This window comes from Gasterosteus aculeatus, chromosome 5 (assembly GCF_964276395.1).
Source record: "Gasterosteus aculeatus chromosome 5, fGasAcu3.hap1.1, whole genome shotgun sequence".
Classification (NCBI taxonomy): Eukaryota; Metazoa; Chordata; class Actinopteri; order Perciformes; family Gasterosteidae; genus Gasterosteus; species Gasterosteus aculeatus.
The window spans coordinates 13418606-13446354 of NC_135692.1; the positions used below are offsets into that span (position 1 = coordinate 13418606).

Here is a 27749-nt window from a genome sequence, read left to right on the forward strand (position 1 = left end):
TGATAATTAGGCAATGGCTCTATGAAATGGGTGAGGGTGTCGTGATCTAGCATCATTACGGGGGATTGGGGAGGAATCCCGATGCATTAAAGTATTGATTTTGTAATCTCTTATTCGATATTCACCTTCTCTCCAGAAAACAATAGCAGAGGAGCAGAGCAACGGATCCCACTTCATCTCTCACACACACACAGACAAAAAAACAACAGATAGTTATTGTGCTCTGGATGCGCCTTCAATCGCACGTTTGACTGTGAATTACATTTTGAGCCTGTTGGCATGTTTGTCTTTAATTAAGCATTATTTTGCTTTTGATAGGGACCTATCGCTTCAAATCGACTGCGTCCGTCTGCCGTCCGGCTGAGGACCATTTACCTGTTATCATAAATTGCCAAAAGTAAACATGTGTAACAGGGGGTATTCAGGCTCATGCAGGCTAATTCCCTCCTTCCCAGTGGCAATCAGTCATTGCAATAGCTTCCACCTTGGTATTGTGTTCCGGGGGTTAAAAAGTGCCCTCTTGACACTTCATTTCCAAAGGCCTTATTCAACCCGAGAAGATCCCATTCGATTTGTGGAAATGCAAATGCTCGCCCGCAGTTGATGTCCGCTCCGGAGGCTCCACCCCCCCAGCTGTCAAGCGTCGCCTCAGTCAATAACCACAACCAGACAAAGTAAACACGTAGAATCCTGTTCTCTCACCGCAGAGGCCGTCACTCCTCTCCCCCCGTCTCTCCCCCCCGTCTCTCCCCGGAAGCGAACGAGGAGGCACACGACCACCTCCCAGCGAGCGCCGAGGACGGCTGCCTCCTTCACGCCTCATTGACTTTGTTTTCTCAGGCTAATTTTTCCTTTCTCCTCGCCTCCCGCCCCGCAGGAACAAACTCACGCACACACACGCGTCCACGCTGACAGACGTTCCATTTATTGCGCCCCCCCCCCCCAGTTCCCTGTTTCCCCACGCCCCTCTCCACGCCTCGCCGTTTTGATGGGAGATTTTGACACGCGGGCTGTCACGCAGCAGTTCTCTGGGAGGTAGCGATTAACGGAGCTGTCGCCATATGGAGTGAGCTCGGCCGTCAGAAGCCTGCGTAATTGGCTCAGGGGAGGAAAACGGCAGCGTAACAGGGCTGTGAAAAAAAGGAAAGGAGGACGAGTCGAGGGCGGACACCCCGGGTCCCGTGCGTCCACCAAAAATCCAACCGCCATTTAAAACACCTGCAGGTGACTCATTAGCGATCGTGTGCAGGACAAGGGGAGAATATTTCCCGCCCCTGGAAAAGGAACACGTGTAGAACGGTTGTGTGTGCAGTGACAAGCCACACAGGACCAAGGAAGAACAATTCATCATATCAATAAGGGGAATTCTCACATTTGATGAAGCCATTGTCAGGTCCGCGCCGAATATTGAAATGGACTTCAAGTCTGAGCCGGCGGTTTACATCGCCGACGGCCTAATTATATGGATTGGCTGCAGTAGAGCGTAGCCTATCAGCTCGGGGGAGAAATTAATTCTGGTACAGGGAGAGAGAAGGGGTGTGTGGGGTGAGGGGGGCTGCAGTCGGCTTCGCTGCTGTGAATTGATGGCTGCAGAGGGCCGGGCCGCTGTTTTGCGTGCGTGCATCCGGGCCTCGGGTTCAGGAGAAGCTACGCGCCCCGCATCCTTACCGGGCCGCGTGTCCGCCGTGATTTAGAAGCAGCGCGACAGACGCCAGCTGGACGTAAACGGCGTTCCGTTGATTCACCGCCGGTGCTCCACCTCACCGCGTGCACGCGCGCTGATCGCCCCCCTCCTGACGAGAGCGCGCGCCGATGACGCTGCAGAGTGCAGGCTGGTTGAAGCAGCATTGAGTTTCTGCAGCAGCAGCAGCCGCAGCAGGAAGGTAGTGAAAACACGGTTGAGGATGAGGTGTAAGGTTTAGCTAACAGGTGAATCATCATGCTTTTTGTTGTCGTTGCCACCCCGTCCTGACGGCATGACGAAGGTTTTGTGCCGGCAGATGAATTGGCACGGAAAAACAATCTAGATTCTGTCATCATGGCGGCGGAAGCACCCTGCCTGCCTCGCCATCCTGTTAATTGGCTTCTTCGGGGCCTGTTTGAGTTGGACCCCATTGTTCTGATCGCTGTCAACACAAATGAGCCCCTGCTCGCTGTGATGTATCTTGAATGCTGACTGTACGAACCTCCTATATATCTACACACTCCTTCTCAGCACTAGTCGTACATCCAGCCCTCTTCTCCCCCCCCCACCACCACCACTCAGTAATCCCACCAGCCGTGTGTCAAAACCTTTTTTTTCTCACAGTTTGGCAACTGTTCCCACGGCAAATTTCGTGCAAACAACACACAGCAGAGAGCAAGGCGCCAGCCACCAATGATTGACAGACCTTTAGCGTTGTTTACACCCTGCGAGGCTGCAGCCTCTCCCATGCCCCCCCCACCCCCCCCCGCCTTTTTTTTCTTTTTTTTATTAATGCCTCCGTCTTATCAGCCCAGTCAGTCTGACCGGTTTGTTATTTATGTTATTTATGTGTGCCATCTAGCCATTGTCATGCTCGGCGGTGACAGATGTCAGTGGCTTTGTTAGACGCCCTGTGCCGGCTCCTCCGTCTTACTCGTGCCCGGCTGTGGGTGCCTGTCACTGTTGGCAGCATCGTTTGGCACTGGGAGCATTTATTTGAGAGCGACTCGGGTGGGAGCTTCAAATGAACGCACAGACTTTTTTTTTTTTATGCACAGCATTTTTCCCACAGCGTGTTTATATCGTTGTGTATGTAGAGGGATGTGCTTCATCTTTCCCAATCTGTCAGAATTTAAATTGATGAATGGATTTGAGAAAAAGAACAAACGCTTTTTTTTACATCTGCGTTAACATTAAAGGAGGATAATAATTAAAGCACCTGCACTGTATAGTGACGGCATTTAGAAAGAAAATCCTATCACAAAAGCTTGGTGTTATGTGCCGGCTGGATGAGCCAACGTGTCCATCAGCAGACATTTGTCTTATCAAAGCAAGACACTAATCCCCGTTCTGCTCGCTAAATGTGAACCCCGTTCACACTGCTTTCTACGCCCCCAAATGTCAAGATGCCACTGAAGATAAGATTCAGTGGGTCAGGTTTTTACACCAGACGCCATGCTGCTGAAATGGGCTTTCTTTTTTTAATCCTCTTTTGTTATATAAATCTCTAAATAACTGAATCTTTAGGTTTTCATAAATTAGAGGTTGTCCTCCGATCTTTTAGCTACAAAAATAGTATGTGAATTTGGGTGATGTCAACCGCAGTAAATCAGTATTTTCCTTTCAATTAAGCGGCGCACACACACACACACACACACACACACGCAATAAGTAAAACGTGAATGGCGTGTTTCAGAGTGAAGACCGATTGTTCGCTGGCTAGCTAATACTCACCCCGACCCATAATGGGACAATATGATACAGTCGTACTCGACCTTTCCATCTACCCGATTGGAAATAGTAAAGATGACAAGCTGACATTCTGGCAGAAGTTCCGAATTATTTTCTACAACACCTCCTCATCTGTCGAGAGCAAAAGATGACAGCGTGGTCGGGGGGGCGGGGGGTTGTTGGTTGTCACGGCGGAGCAGTCGAGAAAGAAAGTCAAGAAGTCAAAAGGCCACAATAAATTAAATTAACACCAGTTGTGACAGCTTATTTACGGGAGCTTTATCTTCAGGCCGCTTCCTTTGACCGCGGCCGTGGGTGTTTTTGGTCCGGAGTCATCAGGGAAAGACCAGTGAACTGAGAACTTAAAGGTCAGCTGCTGCTCAGATGTAACCAGCCACAATAATCGGGTGTTGTATTCACAACAATACTGTCTAGTACTGGTAATAAGGATAATTATCTTTGGACAAATGAATTAAAATAGGTTGTGTGCAACTTCCACATACAATCGTACTTATACATACTTATGCAACATACTTGACAAGGTATATGAAGAAGTTGAGCTTGTCACACTAAGCCCTAAAGACAATAGCTCACTGCCTTTCATTCATTGCCTCCGAGGGAATAGCAAGGCTGTAAATGATGGCAGCACATCGGGGTGCAGTTTGTTTATCCCTTTTCCTACGATAAAGCATTTCCCCCTTTCACCTGCTCACGGCTTGCGGTGACTGCGGAATGACGGGAACAATTTGCCGACCCCCCCCCCCCGTGTGGAATCCTCCGCAGCCCCTCCGCACTAAAGCCTTGTTTGTTTGCCATTCAACGCACTTTGTCTCGTGCCTCAGCTCGGGAGTGTTACTGTTCTCGGGCTTTGAGCGACCTGCGGTGTCTTCCGCCCCAAATGTGCCAAATTCAACAGCGACCCGCAAAAGACAACAATAAAAAATAAAAATAAAACGCAGAGAAATAACAGCATTCCACACCATCAAACAGAGCTGGAGAGTTCTCTACCTTTTGTTTCCTCAAGAGAAAGTACCGTTTGCGGTCGTTTCAAAGTATTTTTGCCCGTGGCATTCGCCGAGTGTGACATATCAAGCAGAGGCGACGTTGCTGTGTGCAGCATTGAGTGGGGGGCGGGGGGGGGCGCTCTATTGTGTTCATCCCCATATGGCTGTGAGCGCACAATTTCTTTGATTAATATTTCTTTTCGGAAATGTTCTGCGCCACGGAGAGCGCAAACTGCTTTCCGGGAAAAAAACAAAACAAAACAAAAAAAACAACAACCATCGTTCACGCACGACATCTTTGGTTGTCAGGTTTAATGTTTCCCCGCGTCCTTTGATGGAGGCCACGGAGGAGGATGGAGGAGGATGGAGGAGGGTTTTTGGAGCGGCCGATATGTCTTACAGGGACTTTAACAGCCCTTCTAGTTTGTGAAATCATCACCATCCGTTATCACTCGATGTGACCATCCAATTAACGCACTATATTGTTATCACTGCGGAAATCTTTAACTGATGGAGAGGCATACTATATATTAGGCGTGTGTGTGCGTGTGTTAGCCTCCAGGTGTTGCGTCATTTGGTCAAAATATACCCACAGTCACCACATCTTCCTCTTGCTTAGCACTCTACACACACACACACACACACACACACACAGACGCAGACGGCGCACAGCAGGTGGTGAGGCGTTAAACAGGCCATGATTTGGCGAGAATTTCAGGGCAAACACGCTCTGAAGGCCAAGAGAGGGCTAAACAGGATTTCACTGATCCGGAGTCGGGGGCTCCAAGGATGCCCGTCCCCGTCCCGGCGTCGTCAGCGCCACTCCGGTATTTCCGTGCTACTTGGACGTCCCCCATGGAGTTTGTTTGGCAGCTTTGGCTTCAGGGGGTGGGGGGAAAAAAGCCTAAAAAGATCCGCGTGCAGCTCGCGACTTCACCGCGATTCCCGCAAACTTCCCCGTCAAGAACCCTCCTCCCGCCTCCCAAATTGTCAGATTATCCGCGTTCCCTTGTTTGTGCATGTGGCACCGTGATGGGATCATTCGGAGCAGCAGGCGTTCGCCTGTGTGTGTTCTCGTAGAGTGTTGGGGATGGTGAGGCTGTGTCTGTTTTGTGTGTGTGGAGTACGGGTGGAGTGTGTATGGGTGGCAGTATTGAGCGGGAAGGGGTGACCGGGGAAATCTGCCTCCCTGTCGAAAGGGAGAGCAAAATTCATCGGGGCTTTGCTTTGTCCACCAGACACACGGTTAGTGGGATTTATAATTGGGATTAACCGTTCTCCCCTGGTGTGTTTTCAAAGCTAGTTATCATTAATGTAATCCAATTAGTACATTCGTGTGTTTACAGAATTGTCTCTAAATGACTCATCGCATGCCTGCTTAATGCAGACTCAATTACAAACCTAATAGATGCATTTGATAGTTTATTCCATATGCCTTGGCCTCAATCTTTTAGTTACTCGTCAGCATGTATACAGCTTAGTAATACTCCTTCGTCATCCAAAGAAAAATGTCGATAAGCACAAGAACACGGAGGTTTGCGCGGCTAATTAGCAAGTCCTTGACTACAGGGGATCTTATGTGTAATCATGCTTTGACAATACCCATCGCTCAAGTGGGAGGGTTCAGATGAAAGAAACGCTTGCTACCTACAGATGGCTAAACAGAGAGAGAGAGTAAATAAGTAAGACAAATTCACTCGACTTTCAACAGACATCTGTCACAAAGTGCTTAACAGGAGGACTTTTATATTCACATATTTTAGAGCGCGCCGTTTCAAAGCCACAGAGGCGCCACACAAACGCCTGTCGATTCATTTCCAGGCTGGGCCTTGGCAGAAGGTCAATTGGTAGACCGAGGTAGAACTTTTTCGGGTTGCGTTGCTCTATCATTTGCTCAGCTGCAGGAGGGGACACGCGGGGCCGTAAACAGCTGTTTGCTTAGGATTTGACGTTTTTTTGGGAGGGGTCTGAAACGTAGAAATATAACAGGGCACGGGTGTGACGGCTTGCCTAGCATCCCGCCGATCTGCAGTCGGGTGGCAGACCACACGAAACGTTGACAAGCGTCTCTGGATCGCCGGTGTCAGACCCTGCAGCGCGCCTTCCCTGCAACGCACATCAAAACACCCAAATAACAAACGGCGTCGCGCAAGGAGGATAAACATTTTTTTTAAAAAGCTCAAAAGGGGCTCAAAAATATCACTTTGCGATGCTCTCGGATAAGCGTAGAATCCCGACTAAATGCGGCTGCCTGGAAACCCGCAGACAAACCCTTTCCAAATCACAGTTTATATGTCAAATAGAGTGCGAAGCAGCACAAGGTAAGACCGCATTAGCCTCCTTTATAAACTGGAGTAGCACCGTGCAGGTTTTTACGTATCGATAGTTGAGATGGATTGGGGCCTAATCACGTCTTCCTTCCACTAAGCCTGAATTCTAAACCCCCCCAACCCAGTCAATTTTTACACCGCCTCCCTTAATCCCTCTCCCTTTCCCCATGTTCCCCGCCGTTTGGTTAAAATCAATAAGATATACAGCGGGGGGGGTGGAAGGAGGCTCCCCTTCTACCGTCTGGCCGGTACCAAGCAAACCCGTACTCAGCCCGCTCACGTACAGGCCCGTGGCAGCGGACGGGCCAGCTCCAGTGACGGCCGTCCGCTCATGCATATTAAAGCCGCGCCACCTGCTCGGCGTACATCACGCCCCGCGTTCCTCCGTCGCAGGAATTCTAATCGACTGCGCTGACAGGAAGCCGCTCTCTGGTCCGACTCCTCTCCTCCAGCCCTCACTGCTGGCCGCTTGACGCTGGGACGGGAGATGCGTGTGTTGATGCTGAGATGCTGTTGTCCTCACTGGTGTGAATACCTGCCTGGATCTTGCCAGAAAGAGAGACGGGAAGGCTGCATCGATGAGTTGTGTTCAAAATGATAATCCTTATTGGCTTACACAGTGAGATCAAAGCAAATCAGTCTCCCTGACCTTTTCCTTTTGGCTTTTCGCCTCCCTCTTTTTCACAGTGGATCTGTTTTGCGTGTGCGAAATGCATCGAGAGACGAGTGCCGCATGAAACAGTCATTTGAAGTCATTTCTAATTCAAATAAATTTGTCGGGGCATAAAGAAGGCAGCGTGGTGAATACCCATGGAAGGAAATGATTTTAAAAAACAGGCTTTTCACAGGGAAGTATTCTAACGCAGCTGTGCAACGATCACAGCACTCGTAGCACGGCACCTCAGCCAAAGAGATCTGCATTCCCTTTGCGTCGACCCAGTCAGTGAAGATGGGACGGCAAGTAAATGAAGACGCCTCTCAGTCTCTACGCCAGTTTCTGCTGGCACAGCATGATCCTCTAGAAAGCCCCCGGGATAAAAAAAAAAAAAACGTATGGCATCCTTTTAAATACAGTCTTCAATTATATAGGGAAAAAAAGGCCGGAGGAGACCGGTACGGCCAGGACAGGGCCCGAGTGTGGTAACAGTTACATGCACAGAAACAGGCAAGCCGGCTATTTAGCATAGTCAATGAATCGTTACACGGAACAAATGGATTTTACATGAAGATGAATATTATGACGTACAAACACGCAGCTGCGCAGACAGCAAGAACCGTTCATGTTTTTTTTCCGCAGCATATCCAAGAGCATTTGTGGACGTGAATGGATGTCTTGCGTTTAGTGTCTCGATTCATCAGGCCTCATCCACGATGCATGCGACTCGGGAAAGCCCGCCCGTGTCTAGTCTCCGCAGGTGCTCGCCAACATTTTTCCCCGCCTTCTCGCGCGTTTGGGCCCATGCGACGTGTGTTTTTTCATCAATTCCGCGGCCTCTTTCCATCGGGGTCCCATTTGTAAACAGCGATGAATAATTCATCCCTTGGCCCTTCCTCAAGCAACACCCCAGGTAACCAGGCGACGGCGAAATTCAGCGAAACTCGAGCAAGCTTTAATTTTGTGTCTTATTTTTTTTTCGCGGTTATCAAAATTTTATGTCAATACTGTGTTAGAAGCACTGAAGTGACCTCTCACATAAAAAATACATTTGACTGATTCAAATGTGTTCCTCCAGTTTCTGGTTATTCTGTTGTTTGCTGTAACGAATGCAGGATTGTGTCAAGTACCTCACTGGCTTTTAAATGGAGGTTCCATTCTCAACATACATGATCTTTGTCATCCAAAAAAATGGAAAACTGTCACAAATTTTAGAGGCGTGGTAAAAACGTAACTTGATTTAAAGGCGCGACCTACATCACAGCATGCTCCAGTAATTACTCAAACCAATTGCAATCAATGAATCCGGATGCATTGCATGTACAGTAGCATGTTGCTGCGTGGAGGTTGCTAAGGCAAATAAGCAATGGAAAAATTGCTTCTAATACTCATTCTCATTGCGGATTTGTCTAATCAGCGTCTGATGACATTGTGTCTTAGTTACCACGACTGAGTCAGAGAAATGTGCTGCTGGAGAGGCGAATTATCACCGAAAGCCCTCAAGGCCCCTTCAGAAAAGCACATAGCCAGAGATCTCGGGCCTGATAATGATCTGACAACATGAGTCATGGTCGTTTCACAGAGATTCTATCAATCTCATGCACCCGCGGTGTTCCTTGTATTTTCTTAAGGGTACTTTTGTAATGCTTAAATATTAGCTTCACTGGCTGTAGGTTTAAGGTCAATCAAGCAGCCTAGCATTATTCAAATCATTATAATAAGAAGGGGTAATTATGTAGTAAGGTACCAAACTGTCACACAACTGTTCACGCCATTCGTACTCTTTGAAACACTGCAAACCAACTCACTCAAGGAATATCTCAGCAAAGATTTGCGTGTTTGGAAAGTGCCGAGCATTCGGCTGGATGATCCGAGACCTGGATTGCACTGCACGAGTAGCGTGTTTGTAAACCAATGTTTTAAGATGTCTCTGCTTTTCGATTATTTGTTCACCGCGGCGGGATTTTGCGCTGGAGGTTTTTCCTGTCAGGAACGCGTCCCAGCTCCCCTCGTGTTTACAGAGCTCCTTCTATGGGATGAGCAGGTTCGTCTCTGACAAACCTCAAAAAAGGTTTGATTCCACGTCAGCGCAACACAGCAAGCCGAGGCTTCCCGGAACAGAGCGGTGCTCGACTGCGGAACACTTACTCCACCCTTGCGCGGGTTGTAGAGAGAAATTTCGCGGGCCGCTTTATGATCTGTTTGGGAGGGGGAGGGACGGGGGTGTGGGGGGAATTTTGGAAGCGCAGAGGCCTTTTCTGTGTACGATGGTCATCCAAACTTTAATCCGGATTCAGCTGACTGCGGGTGAGGAGATAATGTAGATAATTAAAACTTTTCATTATGGGATGATTGGCCCCTCTGGGTTCGATTGCGTGTTTCATGTCTTCTGGGCTCTACTCTATTAACCTCCTGCTTCGGGCCTGTCACCGAGTATACGTTGGAATCCCGGGTACCTAAAATCTCACAGTTGGTGTCACGGTTTTGGGTCTCCTGGGATCAGAACAGCAGAAAAGAAATGTAAACAAATGCTACTTTCTAGAGATGCGCTGACCATCAACTATTTGCTGCTCTACACAGTTAAGGTCCAGTGTGCTGCATCACACTACATGATACATCATTTAGATGACGCCTTCATCCAGATGAACTTACAATAAGTCAACTCAACCCTGAGGGTACGGACCCAGAACAACAAGTAGCCTACAATTTATTCAAGAAAGCGCATACAATTTATCATGTCCCGGGTGAGAGACCGGTCGAGCGGCTGCACGGTGGATGAGCTGCGCAGGTCGGACGGCGCTTCCGGGAGGGAGTTACAACAGCCGAAGGCGCGAGGTGACCAGAGCCCGCTGAGTGAGAAGGTCACGCATTCTCCCGATGCTGTGCGGCATGCGTCTGCAGGAAGGTGTTGCCACGGTAATGTGGCCAGTGAGGGGGAGTTGAATCTCAGAGTGTCACACCATGGTCCCTTAGCAGGAGGGGGTGGGGGTGGGGGGGACTCTGGAGTTGTCAAATGTCAACAGCCAGGTCGTAGGTGGGAAAGAACCCCCCCCCCCCCTCCTCCCCCCGGAGAAAAAAAGAACGGCGGTCTTGGTCGAGGTTCATTCTCAGCGGAGGTCAGTGCGGCTGCGCGTGTCTCAGATTCAATGTGCCGGCAACTCGGGGCTTTAAGGTCGGACTACAAACGACTGAAAGATACCCGTGACAAATGTCCCGCCGAATGCTTAACACTGGGCTGTCATGGCGACCAAGGCCGTGTCCTCTTTAAACCAGCTGACACGCAGCGACTGCCACCTGTAGCCTAAACTGTAAAATACTATTTGTTGGTGTCATGTCAGGGACATAAGGTCTCCCAGGGGTTGCCGTCTTAATAATAATGCATAAAGTGACATAAAAAGGCAAGAAGTGCTGCATTTATAGGCTACATGTTGTTTTGTGTGTGAGTGCGTGTTTGTGAGGACTGCCACTGAACACATTGAACGTGGTTGTTTTGGAATTGAAATTCAAGGGTAAAATGAATTACTGTATTCCTTCTTCTTCCTTCCTGTGCCGTATATATGCTATATTTAGCTTCATGTCCCTTATTAATTATTAGTAGCTTCATGTGGGATTTTTCACTTAATAAGCTCAGGAATTCTTTTCCTGCCCTCGCTAGTTTTGCTAGTTTTCGTAAAGCTGCAACGGCAGCTACATAGAATATAGTTCGCTCTGTTATGTGTATGACCGTTGCTGCAATACATTATTTTCACAATAGCTAGGTTCTTATCTCCCAGCGCTTGACATTTGAAAGACAAAAAGGGACTTTTTATAGCATCTTATTTACGGCAACATGATGTCACCGATAATTATTGCCTTTCTAAAAAGGGCAAAAGCTCTCGCTAATTAGCAACTTTTTTCCGGGATGCGGGTTTCGCATGTCGGAGTAGTCACGGTTGATTGAACCCATGACCTTATTTGGTCAGAATCAGCTTTGTAACAGCACTCGATCAAGCATGAGCGGCACCGTATGCGCAGTTTGTTAGCCTAGCCGCGCTGCTCTTCCACATTGAGCGTGTGTTTGAAGAGAGGTTGACATTTTTTTTTTTTTTCATGATATAGTGTTCCTTTTTTTCTCACATGTTTGGTACTTTTTTTCCTGTCCTTTGAATATCGTCCCGCAGCAGCTGTACTCGCCATGGCCGATGTGTTATCCATACCCACTGTGTGTCTCCCTGAATGTGTTTCCGTCCAAAAGGCAGCGGTGCATTATGGGTACGCAATCAGCGGGCTCTCTCAGGACCTTCCTTTTACGCGGTGCGGCCTTCTTTGATGCGTGCTTCGGTAAACACAGGCAGCTCTCTCCCGACCGCGGTCTCCTGGGGGATGAGGCTCAGCACAAGAACACTAATGAGCACATTAGAAGGAAGCCATAGAAGGAAAATGCTACAGTTGTAAATGGAATTGTCTCCTGTGTTGTCGGTGGCGATGATGCACCGTCTAGGGATGGGGACCTCTAGGCACGATTCAGTCGGCTTCTGATTCAGAGGGATACAATGGGATTATGAAATTATTATGGATTCATCATCAAAGATATATTTTTTAAACATTGCGTAATTGTAATGGTTTGCAATTTAAAAGTAATATTAGTAACAAATATCAAGAGAAGGGAAAGAGAAGCAACAAAAAGGAAGAAGAAAAAAGGTTCACGTAGCAGCAGCCTTGTACTAAAAACTTCCCTAATTCACAAATGTCGTGTGAACAGATGCGACGTCCCTAACATCAGCTTTCCTTGTTCATTTGATTTTCGAACAGTCTGATCTGCTGATCCCTATTTTTTCCACTTCGAACAACTGTGTTTGTTTAAGTTTTTCAGAGGAAGATCATGAAAGCATTATAATCCAGGCTGACCACAGATGGTTTGTTGCACAGAAGTATCTGAGAGGCCAGTTTCTGAAGCTGTTTGGGCATTTGCTTACCTAAACATATTTAGCAGCGGATTTATTTCAAGCATCTGTTTGAAAGTAATCAAACATTGGTGCTTAGAAGTAAAAGGAGGAAAGTGAATATGTAGTGACATTTGCTGCTGACAGTAACAAGCAAGTTGTTGAATCTGCGATTCATTATCTTTAATTCCAGTTAGATGCTTTTTTAAATATAAATACTGTGTGGTTTAAGTCAATATATAGTTTCTGTAAATACCACTAAACGCTTTTTTACCGGGAGGCAAACATTGAAAATGTCTCAGTGATTCCCATAAAAAAAAATCTTTCAGATCCATGCTGTGCACTACAGCAGAATATCTGACTGCCCCACTTTTAGTGCACTCTAATTGACTCCATGCATTTATAGAGAAGAACGTGAGGGACTGTGACTTGTATGGCTTGTATGTTGGTTCATTGTAACTAACTGTAAATAACAGGTCTATAAGTGATAAAGTGCCCCATGTTTGCAACATTTCAAAAGGCAAATGTTTAAATCTATATTTAGCAAACTTTTGAAGATCTACATTGAAAGCCGTTCAATGGTGGTGATTGGGAAGGCAGGCCTATCCTCCGCATTGCTCTCAGATAGCTGATCTATCAAGCGTAATCTGAATATGTTATCCCCAGCCAGTAGATTCCTTGAAAGTTACCGATGGGAATCGGCAATCTGGATCGCGGGCGAGAGAGACGTGGAAATGGTTTTCAAAGACTCCAGGATGAATCACAGTGAAACCGCAGCTGCCGTTTATTAGCACATTTTGCTCCCATGTTCTTTTTTTATTTTATTTCACAGCTACACCAAGAGTCTGAGCTTTGAGAGCGCTTGTGCTAGAAGATAGCGCGGCAAAGGTTTAGTTCTGTGAAAAGGCTTCATTAAAAGTGTTGATCTAATGGCAACATATATGTTTGTCATAATTAGTCACGACAGAACAGTCGTGATAACATCTTAAAGCGAGGGACAACTCACTTCTGGCCTATTCCCTCCTTAATGAAGTGATAAGATATGCTTTCCTTCTGGTTGGATATTAGTTTGTTAGTGTGGATCTACTGCAGAGTTCAGACTAATCTATTCAGGGTTCAGCCACAACCACACATGATGCATTTACGTTCCACACAAACACACATTTATCACACATTCTGCTTGCGCGCGATCGAGTTACACTAATTGCTTTTTTGATTTTTTTTTAACTTGCTCCTTTTCTGATGGGAATACGTTGCACTCCAACCGGATCCTGTTTGACAGGTGCTTGTTCAAAAAGTGCCCGAGTTGTGCTTGCTGCGCTGCAGATTTTTTACCATTTCGCGCCTGTCACGGTGATAAAACGGCAACGCAGAAGAAATTGACAGCCTGTATTGCTCAAGGCCAAACATATCTGGCTTGTCCCTTGATGTGGCCAACAGGGTTTAAAGAGTGGAGGTAATCCTTTAAGGCTCTTTAAGACTTTTTTTATTTATTTGCAGTCTTGAGAGGTTATCCGTACGGTTTGTTTGTCTGCCGACTTTTCACCTGGTCAAGAGAAGTAGAACCTTTTTCTTACGTTGGACTCATTTGAAACTAAATGAAATGTCTTTAACATAATGAGCTTCTCAGGTCAGATTATTCATCGAGTAACGAGACAAACTTTTAGAGATATTTTTGTGTCACTTGAAAGAAATTATTCATTTATAACAACTGCTGCGGTCTTTTATTTTATTGACGGTTTAGTACAATGTTCAAAGTATTCGATAATGTTGTAGAACTGAGACCACTAACATCTGTTTACTTATCGCAAGTACTATGGTTACGGCGTTATGAGCCTATTTAACATATTTTCCTCATACCTCGCAGGCCCAGGAATATTATACCACCGGGTATTCCCGACATTAGCTGTTCCAGAACTCGTTTGCACATTTACAGACTTGCCATGACTGGTCTGAGATGAGAGCGCGGCGCGTCAGCCTGTTCGCAGTGTGAAACGCGCACCTTCACAGCCTGAAAAGGGGAGTGCAAACGCGCTGGCGACAGAGATATGTGGGACACATCACGCGTCCTGGCGGAGTCCCGCGGTGCTGTGTCACAGGTACCGCGGTGACCTCGTGGCGTTGACGTCCTCTGCGCCTTTGCTCTGTCAACAGCGTGTGCGACAAAGGAAGATGACAGTACTTGTAACCACTTGTTACGCAGATAAAGACCAAACAGTAATAGTGGAGCAGCAAAAGACTCCGGCTCCCATTGCTTGAAATAAGAAAAGGCAGACGGTGGCTTTATAAATATAACAACCGTGTGGGCTTACGGCACAAAATCAATCCCGCCCCCTTTTGTAAAAAAAAAAATAATCTCTTTCTCATATGCTTGAACCCAAACCACTGACCTCACATGGCGGGCGTAGTCTTTGTATGTCAAACATGCTATTTCTGAGATATGGTCACTGCTGCTGTCTGAATAATACATACAAGGGACCACAAGCGCCGTGGTGATTATTACCACGGACATGCGAACCACTGGGGGACGTTGTGTTCTAATTTCTATTATTAAAGTTTTCATCTTGGAATAGATAACCCTTTGAAAGCTGCACTCTGGGAATATGTTGATTTAATAATATGAGATGTAATCTGTGTCTTTAAAAGCCGAGAAAGTGAGAGTGTCGGCTCGGTAGTATCACACTCTTATCACTGAGGTATAAGGAACTGAACTTACATGTTCATGCGTAATTCAGGAGCATCTCCCCGGATATTAAAAAATACAGAGCCACAAGGCATCTGAGGATATCATAAGAACCCCTACAATAAGATATGAGATAAGAGAGTTTTTACTCTGACATGCTGGTCGCAAGAACACCACATGTCTCTTTTTGTGTTCCCTCTGATCTCTCATCTCTTGGGCCTCACACGAAGAAGACCCCCCACCTCCCCCCCACCTCCCCCCCGCGGATTTATCAATCAATGTCCGTAAACAAAAACGCCGATTGAACCGGACACTCGAGCAACACGGACGGATTACCGACTTTTCATTCCCACACGTGCAATTGGTCACCGGTGCCTAGACAAAAAACAAAAAAGGCCACTGTCCTGCAGTGACTGCGGCCTGCGAAGCTCTCGGACTCTCACCAAAGGGAAACAGAAACGGGAATCGAGTGACAGGAAGGTAGAATGCGGCGCGTGAGTGCGCATGGTGCCCGTGCACTTAAACGGCGATGGTCTCTGTGCGGGCAAAACATATGGATGAAAGCAGAATCCGATATGTAATCCAATTGTATTCGTAAGGTATTGAGCGTAATACCCGTCGATCCAATTTTCCAATGCTCGGTCAGATGATGGAGTGCAAAAGCCTCTGAGTGATCACTTCCATGTTAGTGTTTACGTGCGTGCGTGTGTGCGTGCGCCAACAAGACGTGTGCACACTTCAATGGATATCTGTGTGCAGATGGTGGTTGCACATGCCAGCTCACCATGTCTATACGGCGCTGACAGCTGTGCATATTTCACAGGGTGGAGAAGCCTGCAATGCAGTGCTTCTGCATGGCAGTCATGCTCTGTATGTGAGAGCAACTCAGGGTTGGTCTAGAGGAGGAGAATTAAAGCTGCAGCGCCGCTCTCGGGCTCTACTTCAGTGTGGTGACGGATGTTGTCATACGTGTGAAATGTATTCCTGTGTTTTCCCGACTGCGTCTGAGGAAATTGTGGTTAAATTGCTTCATTTGAAACAAAACGGACACAAGGAGCGTCTTTGAAACACACCTAAAGCAGTACAACGCTAACAAAAGTGATAGTACCAAAGCTTATTATTACAGTCAACAATGCACATTACACCTTTATCTTCTTTGTTGCATCAGGTTCGGAAATCTTTAAAACAAAAAGTTTAATTCCGTAGTCAGTATTGAAGTAAGTAACCTCCTTGGGCTTTCTTCCGTTGACCCAATTACTAGTTTCTTCCAGTCTGAGAACGGTGGTCATTTCAGAACAAACAATGGCAGAGAGACTAAACTTTTAGAACCCTAACGGCACGTCTTGTGCAGAGACACGCCAAAGAAACATCCCTGTGCAAATGAGCAACGATTAAGTTAAGGAGACAACCTTGTATTTTTTATCAATATGAACTAACCCTGTCCTCTGTCCTCTGTCTGTCTTTAGCTGTGGCCCCCACACTTCCCAGTCTGCGCTCAGAGGTGTTCAAGCCGTGCGTGGAAGACAAGGATCTGGCCTTCTGTCTAAACGAGGGAGAGTGCTCCATCATTGAAACTGTGGCCGGGGTTCACAGACACTGCAGGTGAGTGGTGTGTGTGTGTGTGTGTGTGTGTGTGTGTGTGTGTGTGTGTGCGTGTGTGAGAGAGAGGCATTTGGTTTCTCTCTCAGCATTGACGTTTCCTCCCGTTGCCCTTCCCTTTCAATCACTAACCTTGGGGTAATTTTCCCTCAGGCTGTTCCATTCATTTAAGCTCCTGACAGACTGGGCTGCTTAGAGTGATGAGACACGCAAGAATACGGATGCACGAAATGCACCTCAGAATCAACAAATATCTAGTGCAATCCAAAACATCCGATCTAATCGAGGGAACAGACATGCTTTGGTTTTAGTAGAGCTTTGGCTTGGTATTTGTAAAAAAAAGAGAAAACAGCTACCATGTAGTATCTAAAGCCTCCGGTCAATATATCAGATCAAAGTATCAGGTCGTCTCAGCACCCACATCGACAAAAAATATCCTACTTTTATGGTTTTATTATGACAACTGCATCGATGCGGCCAGAACATTTAAAAGTACGGACTGTCGAGGCAGCTAAATGCCTCAATCCAAACCCTTAAACTACACACGTTGAGAAGCACCGTTTTAATGCACATCCGAGTAGGAAGCCCACGGGGAGCAAACCTGATCCAACTGTGTTTTAAATGTGGTCCGACAAAACTTTTAATTGTGATTTGCACTTTTTTTTTTCCTCTGGTATAAATGGATTTCAATGGTAGGTGTAAAGATGGGACTCTTCCTTTGATCTTACTTAAAAGCAACCGATTGTCTTCCTGTTTTATCGATGTTCTTTCCTTTTCTCCTTTAGTTGCACTTAGGCACTCACAGGCTGGACGTCAGTTTGAGGTGAAAGTATAGAGAGAACGTCCGTCTGTCAAATTTCTTTTTACTAAATAAAACATAATTCATTTTAAATAGTTATTAACAACATTTTACAAACATTTCCAAGGGCTGAAGTACTTTTTTCATATATTTTGTTATATATATACAAAAACCACAGGGGAGGCTGTATCACCCGTACTGATGCTGAGCTGACTGACACAACCGGTGAAGAGGCGGGCAGAACTAAAATGTTGTCAATTAGCTTTATTCAATTTATCAAAGGCACAAATCTAATCCTTTCTATTGCCTTTGAAAACCTATTTTCCTGCACTATCAAGCAAGTACCATTTAGCCGACGGCTATTTGTGTTTCTTCATATTTGTCAAGAGAGCAAGCGAGCTTTGTTTGCATGGCACTCAGAGCGGCGCAGTCAACAAGTTGTTTGCATAGAAAAGAAAAGAGATGAAATGTACACAACAAGACGTGGATATTCTGAAATAATAGCTAGCTTTAGCCAATTAGGATCACACATGAAACACCATTCGAGGAATGCTTTGCTCTTCTTTAGATGTCCCTCGCAGCCGGATGCACCACCCACTTTGGCTCTGCAATAACTCTGTTGCACAGCTTTCAAAATATATCACTTTAAATATACATGGTGAGATCTTTTCTTTGGGGGAAGAGTTTGACGAATGATGCTGAGTTGAAAAACAGCTCTGAAGTACCTGGAAGCGTAATTTAAAAAAGAAGAATGTTGCATTATGAATGAGGCATGAGTCAAGCTTCTCGGAAAGGTACATTTTGAGCGCGAGCTTTACAAGTTTAATTAAAACTCACCGATCGTTAAAAATGGTCACGCAGACACGATCAGGACAATTACCCAGATGACTTAAATGTATCTAAGGAATGTAGCACCAGCAACCAGAGTTTTGCTTACACCTAATTATAGACAGCAGAAAACAATACTGATTAAGACCTGCTGATTGTATACTATCTGAATGCTAATAGCTGAGACTCAGGAAGGGGACTTGTGTGTGTGTGTGTGTGTGTGTCTTATGTGACGGTGACGTAACAACCTGGAGCCTCCTACACAGGTGACTGCAGCACCAAGAAACCCTGAAGACTCGCACTGCAGCTACGGCCTTCTGGGAAAAAATTAGCCATGACTGCGTGTATTTTCTTATTCTCAAAGCCCCCGTAGCGTTTACATTTGGAAAGTACCCACACTTCCATACGCATGCGCGCCTCTAACTAAGATATCATCGCTGATCCACGATGAAACATTGATCCCCATTTTTCTTTTTGGTTTAAAGATTACCTTTTTAGCTCACAGACTAGAATTAAAGATGCATCGAGTTGCACCAGTGCTCATCAAATATTTAAAGCAGATTCTTTATTTAAATGGATTGTACCTTTTGTCTTTTGCTCCGGATGAAGGTTTTTTTTACCGGCTTCCCGAGAGTTTTCCACTCTCCTTTTGTTAACTTCGGAGCTTTGGGATTTCATGCGAAGCTTGTAGCACACGGTCGACTTTTGAGAGGTTTGTTTTCTCAAAAAGGCCACAATTGAATTTTTTAGGCGACTCAACCGTCAGACCAAAACAATGAGCTGAAACCACCAGCTGAGGAAGGCAAACAGCTGCTGGGCCGTTACCGCGTTCCTACTGCCTCAAACACACTTTTTTTTTTTTGCTTGGTTTGTCTTCCTCTCAGATATTCAGTGCTTGGGGATCAGTCCAGATGTTGTCCAGGCACATATATGGATACAGCTAACAAGGAAAGAGTTGCTACTCGAATAAGCCGGGTGATTACACCAAGGTTTTTTTGGGGGGGTGATACTGTTCATCAATCATCCCTCAGAGCGCTGCCGGATCAGCGCCCTTCACGACAGCACAGCTGATGTCTCGAGTCTGTTCTGAGGGGCAGAAAAGTAAAGGAATAATGATCACTGACCCCACAGAGCAAACCGCATAATACATGGTGGGATATTGTCCAATGTTGGAAAAGCACACACGCAAGACTGATTTCTAAAGAGCGGAATTGCTTGATGACAACATAGTTTTGAAGTTTGGAATCTGTTTATTTTGTTAGAAAACATTTCCTTAGCTCTCCCCCCCGTAACGCTGGATATCCATATTTACCAATGCTAATAAGGCTCCCAAAATAAACATGCAAATGTCCGTTTAAGACCTACTTCCACATCAGAGCTGTGGCTCCTTATACACTAAATACAGAAACAGCTACACTAACTCAAAGATGCTGTTGCACATATGGAGTTATTGCTGTACCAATGGCAGTGTGTAAACCGAACCTTTACATAAGAGCTCTGTCACATTTATACAATAAGCGTATGTTTCATGAGGAGGAAAGAGCTGTAAAATAATCGTCAAAGAAAGCAGTGCATTCATAAAATGGGACACACACAGTACATTTCAAAATGAATATAAAGCATTCCACTCACAGTGTATCCCGTAAATGCCCAGATTCTTGAATACAGTGTCATTCAGTTAAATATATATTATATTTAGCTCTACGGCTCTTTCTCTATTGCCTCCAAATCCTCCATAACGAGTGTGAAATGGTTCCCTGGGAAGCACTGCAACAGCAATGCAATGTCTTTTTACTTCATAGTAAGTATGGAACAAGTTGCATTCGTAATATTAAGCACCAGTTCACACACAGTCCTGTGCCGATGCAGATCGATATAAAATCGTTCCCCAGGAGGAGGAGAAAGATCTTTTATGTCTTTTTTTTTAACGTGCACCTTTGATAGCAGAGGAGAAACTAAAAAGATGACACCTCTTCCTTCTTCTCCAAGGTGTCGGGACTCTCAGGGCACAAAAAAGTAGAGTGTGCATATTATATGGAAATGTGAAAAGGGTGGAGGAATACATTATCGGAAGGTGCGGCAGAGCTAGCCGTCGGGCCCATCTAAGTCGCCTGTTTTTGCTTTTCTCGTGTTCGGAAGCACAGTTTCGTGACGGCGAGCCTGGACTAAAACCAACAGGCAAAATACCTGCCGCAGGTACACAATCGGCAGCAAAATTAAACTGACATCGGAAGAGATAACGCGCGTTCCACGTGATCCTACGAGAGCTGCCGGCCAGCGTGAGAACGCAGCACGCGAGGAGACAAATGGGACCTGAGGCGAACTGTTGGGAGACTTTGGCTGTCCGGGTGGCGCATGGAGGATGCAGCCAGCTCCACAACTGTCCCTCCATGCGTGTTGTTGCATGTTGCATGGCTTGAATGACAATTACGACGCACAGCCACAAGTGTATTTAATAGTGAGAGCCGTCTTTCTCCAGGAGAAAGAATATCTGGTATCAGGTATCGTCTGCTAAGTCTTGACGAGAGGACTTGTTTTACATGTATGTTTTTACGAGTATTTTCGAAAAGTAAAATAGAGCCGTGCGCCTTTGAAACGATTTGCGTTGATTTTCGGTTCGAGGGCAAACTGTGGTAGTTATATACTACACAATCTCCTTGCGGCACAAGCACTACTGACACAAACAACACTGTGCATTTTTCTTTCACTTGAGCAAAAGCCAAATTCATGAAAAATTACTGCATTACGTTGTGGGTTTCATAAGAGTAATATGTTTGGAAAAGAAAAGGAAAAGAAGAGCAACAGTTCCGCGCGGAGTTGTTAGGAGGTCAATTGGCGATACAACGAATAATGCAATGGTGTGAGGTCTGCAAATTACAGGAGGGCACGGGTGTTATTCTGAGAGGCAAAGCTTACCAGAACCACTTTCAGTCCCCCCGCAGCCCCAAGACACAACAGGACCTTGTGGCCTCTCATAATATCTCATGAGAATAACCTCGCTGTAATTGATCATTCTGCATGGGCGCCCTTCACTCGCCCGGGTAAAATTTGTTCTGCATTTTTCAAAGCAATTATTTCTAGCAGGTTGTAGTTTTCAAATATCGTCCCCGTTCGGTGGTGCAGGATTTGACTTTGACGTGGGGGCTCAGCGGTATCGGCCTGACATTTGCTCAGCACAACCAAGACCACGCAGTTAGCGCGGGAGGAAGGTATTGTGGAATATGTTCCCCCCAACGAGGGCGGGGTGCAGCTTTGGCTGCCGTATTGTGTTGCGTCGAGTGTGTGCGTGTGTGTGTGTGTGTGTGTGTGTGAGACACGCGGCCGAGGTGATCAGTTTCGGGGAATTGAGAAGCGGCGCCTGCGTCACTCGGAGGCGATTCGGGTTTGTTGCTGCGGTTTGAGGATTTGCACACAAGCGACGTGCCCTTTTTAATGTACAAAAACAACACCTACTTATATACAGAAAGTTTTTTTTCTGATTTAAATGGAAAAAGATTTGTTTGCTAACTTGGACATTGTATCCAAAATAGAGGCGTGTTGCACAGATGATGCAAAACTGCTGCAAGTCGGCGTTATAGTTAAAACAGCTCGATGCCAGCAGCTTAAGAGGAAAATAAAAAGGAAAACCACAAATTGGAATCAAGCATTGTGTGAATCTCTTTTTTCAGTATGCAGAAACCATATTTTTCAACTGCGTGTTAATCCATAATATGGTTTACATACTATTCCCACAGGATACATTTAGCATTTTAAGACAATATTAGAACAAACACTGGTAAGACCTTTAGCGGCTTGAAAATGGATTTGGCATTATCTAATACCCCAGGTTTTATAGAACAATCCGGATATTATGATCCTGTGTTGAAGGATGTTTACTTGATGAATTGGAAAAATGTTTTTGGGGCAAATATGGCATTAAATAAACGTGTATTTAAATTAAAAGCCAATTGAATCGACGTTCCTTTTCTGTCAGCTCAGGTGCTCATCTACTAATGAAAATGTCGTTGTACACCCAACCAGAAATAGATGTTTTTCTGCCTTTGGTGAGGCTGATTATTAATGGAAGAAGAAAAAAATCCACCGTGCCTACCGGTTTCTTTGTGTTTAAGCATTGTCTTTAGACAACAGTGCACGTCTAATGGCTTCGGCAGCTTTTATTCTCTTCAGCACGGATCATGAAACACTCTCCTCCCTCCGTGTGCGTGCATCTTTGTGTGCGCATTAAAAGCCCGGGAAAAAGCTCAAGGTGGCTCCTGTCTGCCATCACCATGGTTACTTCTTCCCTCGTTAGTGTGCGAGGCCAGAAGCAGAAAGAAAATAGTGGTCGACTCACTAGTGCACCTGTCGTGGTGGTTCCGTTCAGGTGCACTATCGCCACTTCACATCACACCGTTTGAGGCCTGATACCGATGGATCGGATTGTTAGGAGAACATCGCACAATCCGTTGCCTCAAACGGAGCTGCGCTAACTTAACATACGAGGTTTAAAGGGACTTGTTTAAATTGACTTGTTTAACGTCTTTACACATCCGTGCAGAAAAAAGCAGTACTTTATCTGTGTGCCTCAAACTGAATGCCCGAGGTGACGCGACGTGTGCCCTGAAAAAGGAAGCAAATGGAATTTAACCCCAAAAAAAAGGAAGGAAAAAAAAAAAAAAAAAGACAGAGCAATCGTCTGGTCCCACGAGGAAAAGAGCAGAGAATATAGCTGCGTTCGTCTTTGTCTGTGTGAGCCCGCTAATGCTTTTCCACCGGACCCCCGGAGACGTCGACAGCAGTATTAACTGAATCTGATATGACAAAATGAATCATATAAATGAAGACCACAGCCTCTTAACTCCCCCTCCCTGTTTTTTCTTTCTGCCTCTCATCTCCCTTTTTTCTGTGGGGAGCATGTTCAGCGATTAAATTGTCACCGCGTCGTCAGACCTTGACAGGCTGCACTAATCCACGGCGCCGTCGCCGCTCTGCTGATCCGTCCTGCTGGGGAGGACGCTCTCCAGGCTTAACGCCAATGGGCCATGTCTCCCACTACCAACCCCCCCCACCCCCCCCACCCTGTATGGAAGCAACACGGTCCTGAAACGTGAGAGCAGAGATACCTGTTGGCGACGGGCGTTGACGGACATTTCATTATCTATGAGATAAGAAAATATACTATTCGCCACATGAGCAGTTTCTTTTATCTCAGCTCTTCCGGCGGGATATTTTTTTTTTAACTTCCTGTCAGCTCGTCACAAACACTGAAGACGAAAAGGGTCATTTCCATATGAAGCTAATTAAGGCCGTCGTGTGTTTCAAGCTATATGAGACGCGTGGCAGACAGCGTGCGCCGCGCATACAGACAATTTCAACTTTTTGCGCGGTTTTCGGTTGACAACTCGCTAATTTTGCATTCCAGCGCTTTTTGTTAGAGCACTCTCAACATGTCGGAGATCCAAGAAAACGCCGCTGACCGCACAGGCAAAAGCCTGACAGATCTTCCAATATCTACCCGAGGGGGAATCGGTGGGTTGGTGTTACGGATCCACGCTCGCGACTGCAATCCGTGCTGTGGGTTCCTCATGGGAGCGGCGCGAAGCAGCACGCTCACATTCAGTAACGTGCACTAATGTGCGCTGAGGCATGAGCAGATGCTCGGCTGTGTTAACAGAGCAACAACATGCTGCCTGAATAACACACACACACACACACACACACACACAGGGGGACTAGCTAGCCCGTACGCCACTAATGTCTAAACAGGGCAAATCGTTTTTAACAAATCGGGACATAACAACCCCCTACTCATATCAAATTGCTTTTTGGAGTCAATTGTAAAGCATAAATGCCCATAAACAATGAAATAAAAATGTATTTTGCTACAAAAATATTACATATGTTTTTCTTTTTTTTTTAAATAAAATTTGGGCCACAGAACGAATTGTCTGGGAGTGATCTGTCTTTCTTTTCTATGTCTGTAAGCTCAATGGAGTGAAAATCATTCCATATATTTGCTCACACAAATAGCGAGAGAAACCCAATGTCTGTAAACTTAAAGGACTAAACATAAAAACTGCCTTTGACGCCACGTTTGATGTGATGATGACGTCATAAAAACTAAAAGGGGAAAAAATACGTCTGTCAATTGCCATTAGCATGCTTTATAAGCGTGCTGCAGACTGCTAACACTGTCACTGTATGTTTCCACATTTATAAATGCACCTTTCTGGAGGGAGCTGTGCACAATCACAGTCGCAGAGCTTAAGAGGACCATGTCAAAAAATGCACGCCAAGACTCCCCATGAACCAACGACGGAGCGTTTGGATCTACTCTACCGCGGCGACGCCGCATCGGACCCCGAAGGCAGCAGAGCGCCCACAGATAGTTGCCTGCAGCCCCCCCTCGTTTTCATTTTGAGCCCAGCTGGTGAAGGGAAACAGCTGCTTCTCATCACTGACGTTTGGTCCAAATGATTTTCAGCAGTGGACACGGCGTAGAGAGCGCGCGGCGAGCCCCGTGGGCGCGGGAGCACGGGAAACACTTAGACAGCAGACTTTGATATCTCTGCAGCGGACGGGGTCTCTGGGGGGACTGCCTGCTGGGCCCGACACTGCGTCATCAGGACGAACCACGATGCAGGAGGACAGCGGCTTGTTAGGTAGAAGGGAATCGATGGGAGACGAGGATTGTCACTTCGGGAAGTTCATTGCTAAGGATTGTCCACCTGTATTCCACCAGAGGGGGGGGCTGCACTGATTTCCTCGTTACAGGCAGAAACGTAGTGAAATGAAGAGACGTTTTTATATTCAGCCCCTGGGAGTTTTTGCGTTGGTGCTCTACTGTGGCACATCGGTGAGGAGGTCGTAAAGCCGAGGTCTAAATACTCCTGTTTGCGCGATTTGCATGTAAATGGAATCAAAATATAGCAAAGTTGCCTTTACCGGGGGTGGGAAATCTAAATAATGAGCGTACACTCTTCATAGCATTGCCTCCTCTATTATCTCCCACGCCGTAACTCGTGTCCTCCTCGTTTTGACTCTCTGTCAGGAGGGAAGAACAGTGAGATACACGGGCCTTCTTTCGTAGCATCTTTAGCGCCTTGTGTATTTTCCCTCAGAAGGTTGGCAAATGAGATAATGGGATCAGTCGGTTGAGAAGACACAAACCGGAGGATTCGGGGGAAATCAGGAGAGACGAGACCACCTGAACAAGGAAGCGAAAAACATCAGGATTCCACTGAAGGAATAAGCTGCGGATGGTTATATTTCATCATCAAGTGATCTGAGGTGATTCTTTTTTTTTCCTGATGTCTCCGTTTCGCTTGTCACGTTTTCACAGGAGGGTTTGCTGAGAACTGTCCATGTTTATTGATAGAGCCTTCCGGAATTACAATGTAATTAAGTAAAGTGGCTCATGAAAGGAGACCGAGAGGCAGAAAGTAATCCTTTTGTTCCAGCTTAACCTCAAGATAAAATCAATTATCAAGTGACAGACTAGTTTAATCAATTATTTTCAGGGGAACAGTCTAGTAACGGGGGGGGGTAAATATTAATTGGTTAATAGATTTAGAATGAAAAGGGTGAATGAAAAACAGTAAAACTATTTTGTTCTTCATGTTTTTCAAGCTAAACCGTCTCATCTGCATGTGCAAAAGTTGCTTTTGGCCTTCACGGGCCTCATGATTTTGTGCTTTAACATGCTAATTAACTACATGCCACCTTTTTAGATAAATAAGCGCAGAATTGATTCCAAACAAGTCCTCTGTTTCCTGTTTAAAACGTTGCTGCATACCTCCTCATGACCTCTGCATAACCTTTGGCATGCAGACAAAGAATCGAGGAATTGCCTTGGCATCGGTGGAATTGCCACGCACTGGTTATCTGTCAGTATGTTTTGTTACTTCCGCTTAATTTAGTATGTGCAGCAACCCACAACCAATTGCCCTGGAAATTCTGCCGTTTCTGTCACTGTCTCCCAAATCTCCTTGAGCAAAATGCAGAAAGCCATTGACTTGTCACTTGCTCTCACATCATGTCGGAGCGACATAAATAGCCCTTCTGACTCTATTGCACCGAGTCATGTTGCCACTTTCAGTGATAAATGACATTGATTTAAGTAAAATAATAATAATGGGAAAAAAAGTCAATTTAAGGTAAGTAAAATACTTCAAAGTGATTCAATCTGGAATTAATAAAAGCAAAACATAGGCGAGCATGCTTCTGTGTTTTCAGGTCCTTGATGGATGTCACCACTTAGCAGTCACCGCTATATTTGCTTTTTGTCTTCACCAAGTTATTTTCAGTCTAAAAAGCTGTCGAAAACTCATGGCAGAAAACACAGCGGCGTTGTCAAAGTCTGCTTTTTGCGACTAGTTAGTTGATAGGAACATTTTACAGGGATGCCTGACAGTGATTACATGTTTTGAAATGCCTTGGGATTTTGGGGACGTTGATGGCGTTGAAGCTTTGTTGATATTTTTGCAGTGTGCCAGTCTTCTGCTTGTCACTGCTATTTCCATTAGTCCCAGTAGAACTGAGTCTATGAAAGGTCTTGCCATCTTTAATTAGATGTACTCATACTGTCGAAAAAGAAGTCAAAATAATATGATATTTCGAGGGGAAAAAAGGCACATCGCAAAGCAGCAAGGCTTTCTCATACTTTTGTGTTCAGTACCATTGTCACTCCACACAAAACCACACAAAGTCCGCCCTAATTTAGTGTTTGATGGGGTCCAGAGTTGCGCAGTTATTTATTTCTTTCTAATAATGAAACAATGAAAGGCCTGATTCAATTTGTATTGTATTAACATTGCTGAATGAGTTGATCAGAGTCGTGTGAGCCTGGCTTCAATACGACACATTAAAAGTAATTAGGTCACCGCTTGTAAAGTACTGTAATACCACAGTGTGTGATCTGACACAGACACACACACACGCACGCAGCACAGACACAGTAGAGAGAGATTATTTGAGCCTTTTGAGTTCATTTGCTTTGTTGCAAACACTAACAAAGACACAGACGCAGCAGCAACATCATCAGTCCGGTGTATTGAGTGGGGGAACTTTTCACTTTTTTTTTTTCCTGTGAACCAATGGTTCATAACAAAATAAAAATCGACGTAATGAATTTAATGAGCTGGAAACTTTGTAAGCGAATTATTGGTCAATTTCCGAGAAAGCTCAATAAACGTAAAAAAAACCACATCTTTAATGTTTGCCAAGAGCTTGGCGCCAGCAGTGAACTCAGAACACACTCAGAACAGACACGAGCGCACCGTCGATATCAACACCCCAGCGAGCTGTCGTGAATCTCTGCAGAAGGTTAAACTTTTCTAATTGATGTCCTGAGCTTCCTTAATCACTGCTTGTGTGAGCGAGCCGAGACCTGGAACGGAGAGAAGGAAAGGTAGAAAGGGAGAGGGAGCAAGATTAGAGCGTCTTGACAAGGAAAGCCTTTCAAGTGTATAGGTTTGAAGTGCTAATGACATGCAAATGTGTGTAAATGAGCGTGCACCCCCCCCCCCCCCCCTCC

The 27749-nt window shown here is 45.7% G+C and overlaps 1 protein-coding gene across 1 annotated transcript in view; it reads left to right on the top strand.

Moving 5' to 3' along the window:
* Positions 1-10139: 10139 nt before the first annotated feature.
* The window catches only part of nrg3b (neuregulin 3b), a 72037-nt gene continuing 54427 nt past the window's right edge, over positions 10140-27749 (top strand). Inside the window, exons 1-2 of the mRNA XM_078103800.1 lie at positions 10140-10257; positions 16476-16611. Coding sequence (XP_077959926.1) covers positions 10140-10257; positions 16476-16611 — 254 coding nt within the window. The remainder of the gene's footprint in view (positions 10258-16475; positions 16612-27749) is intronic.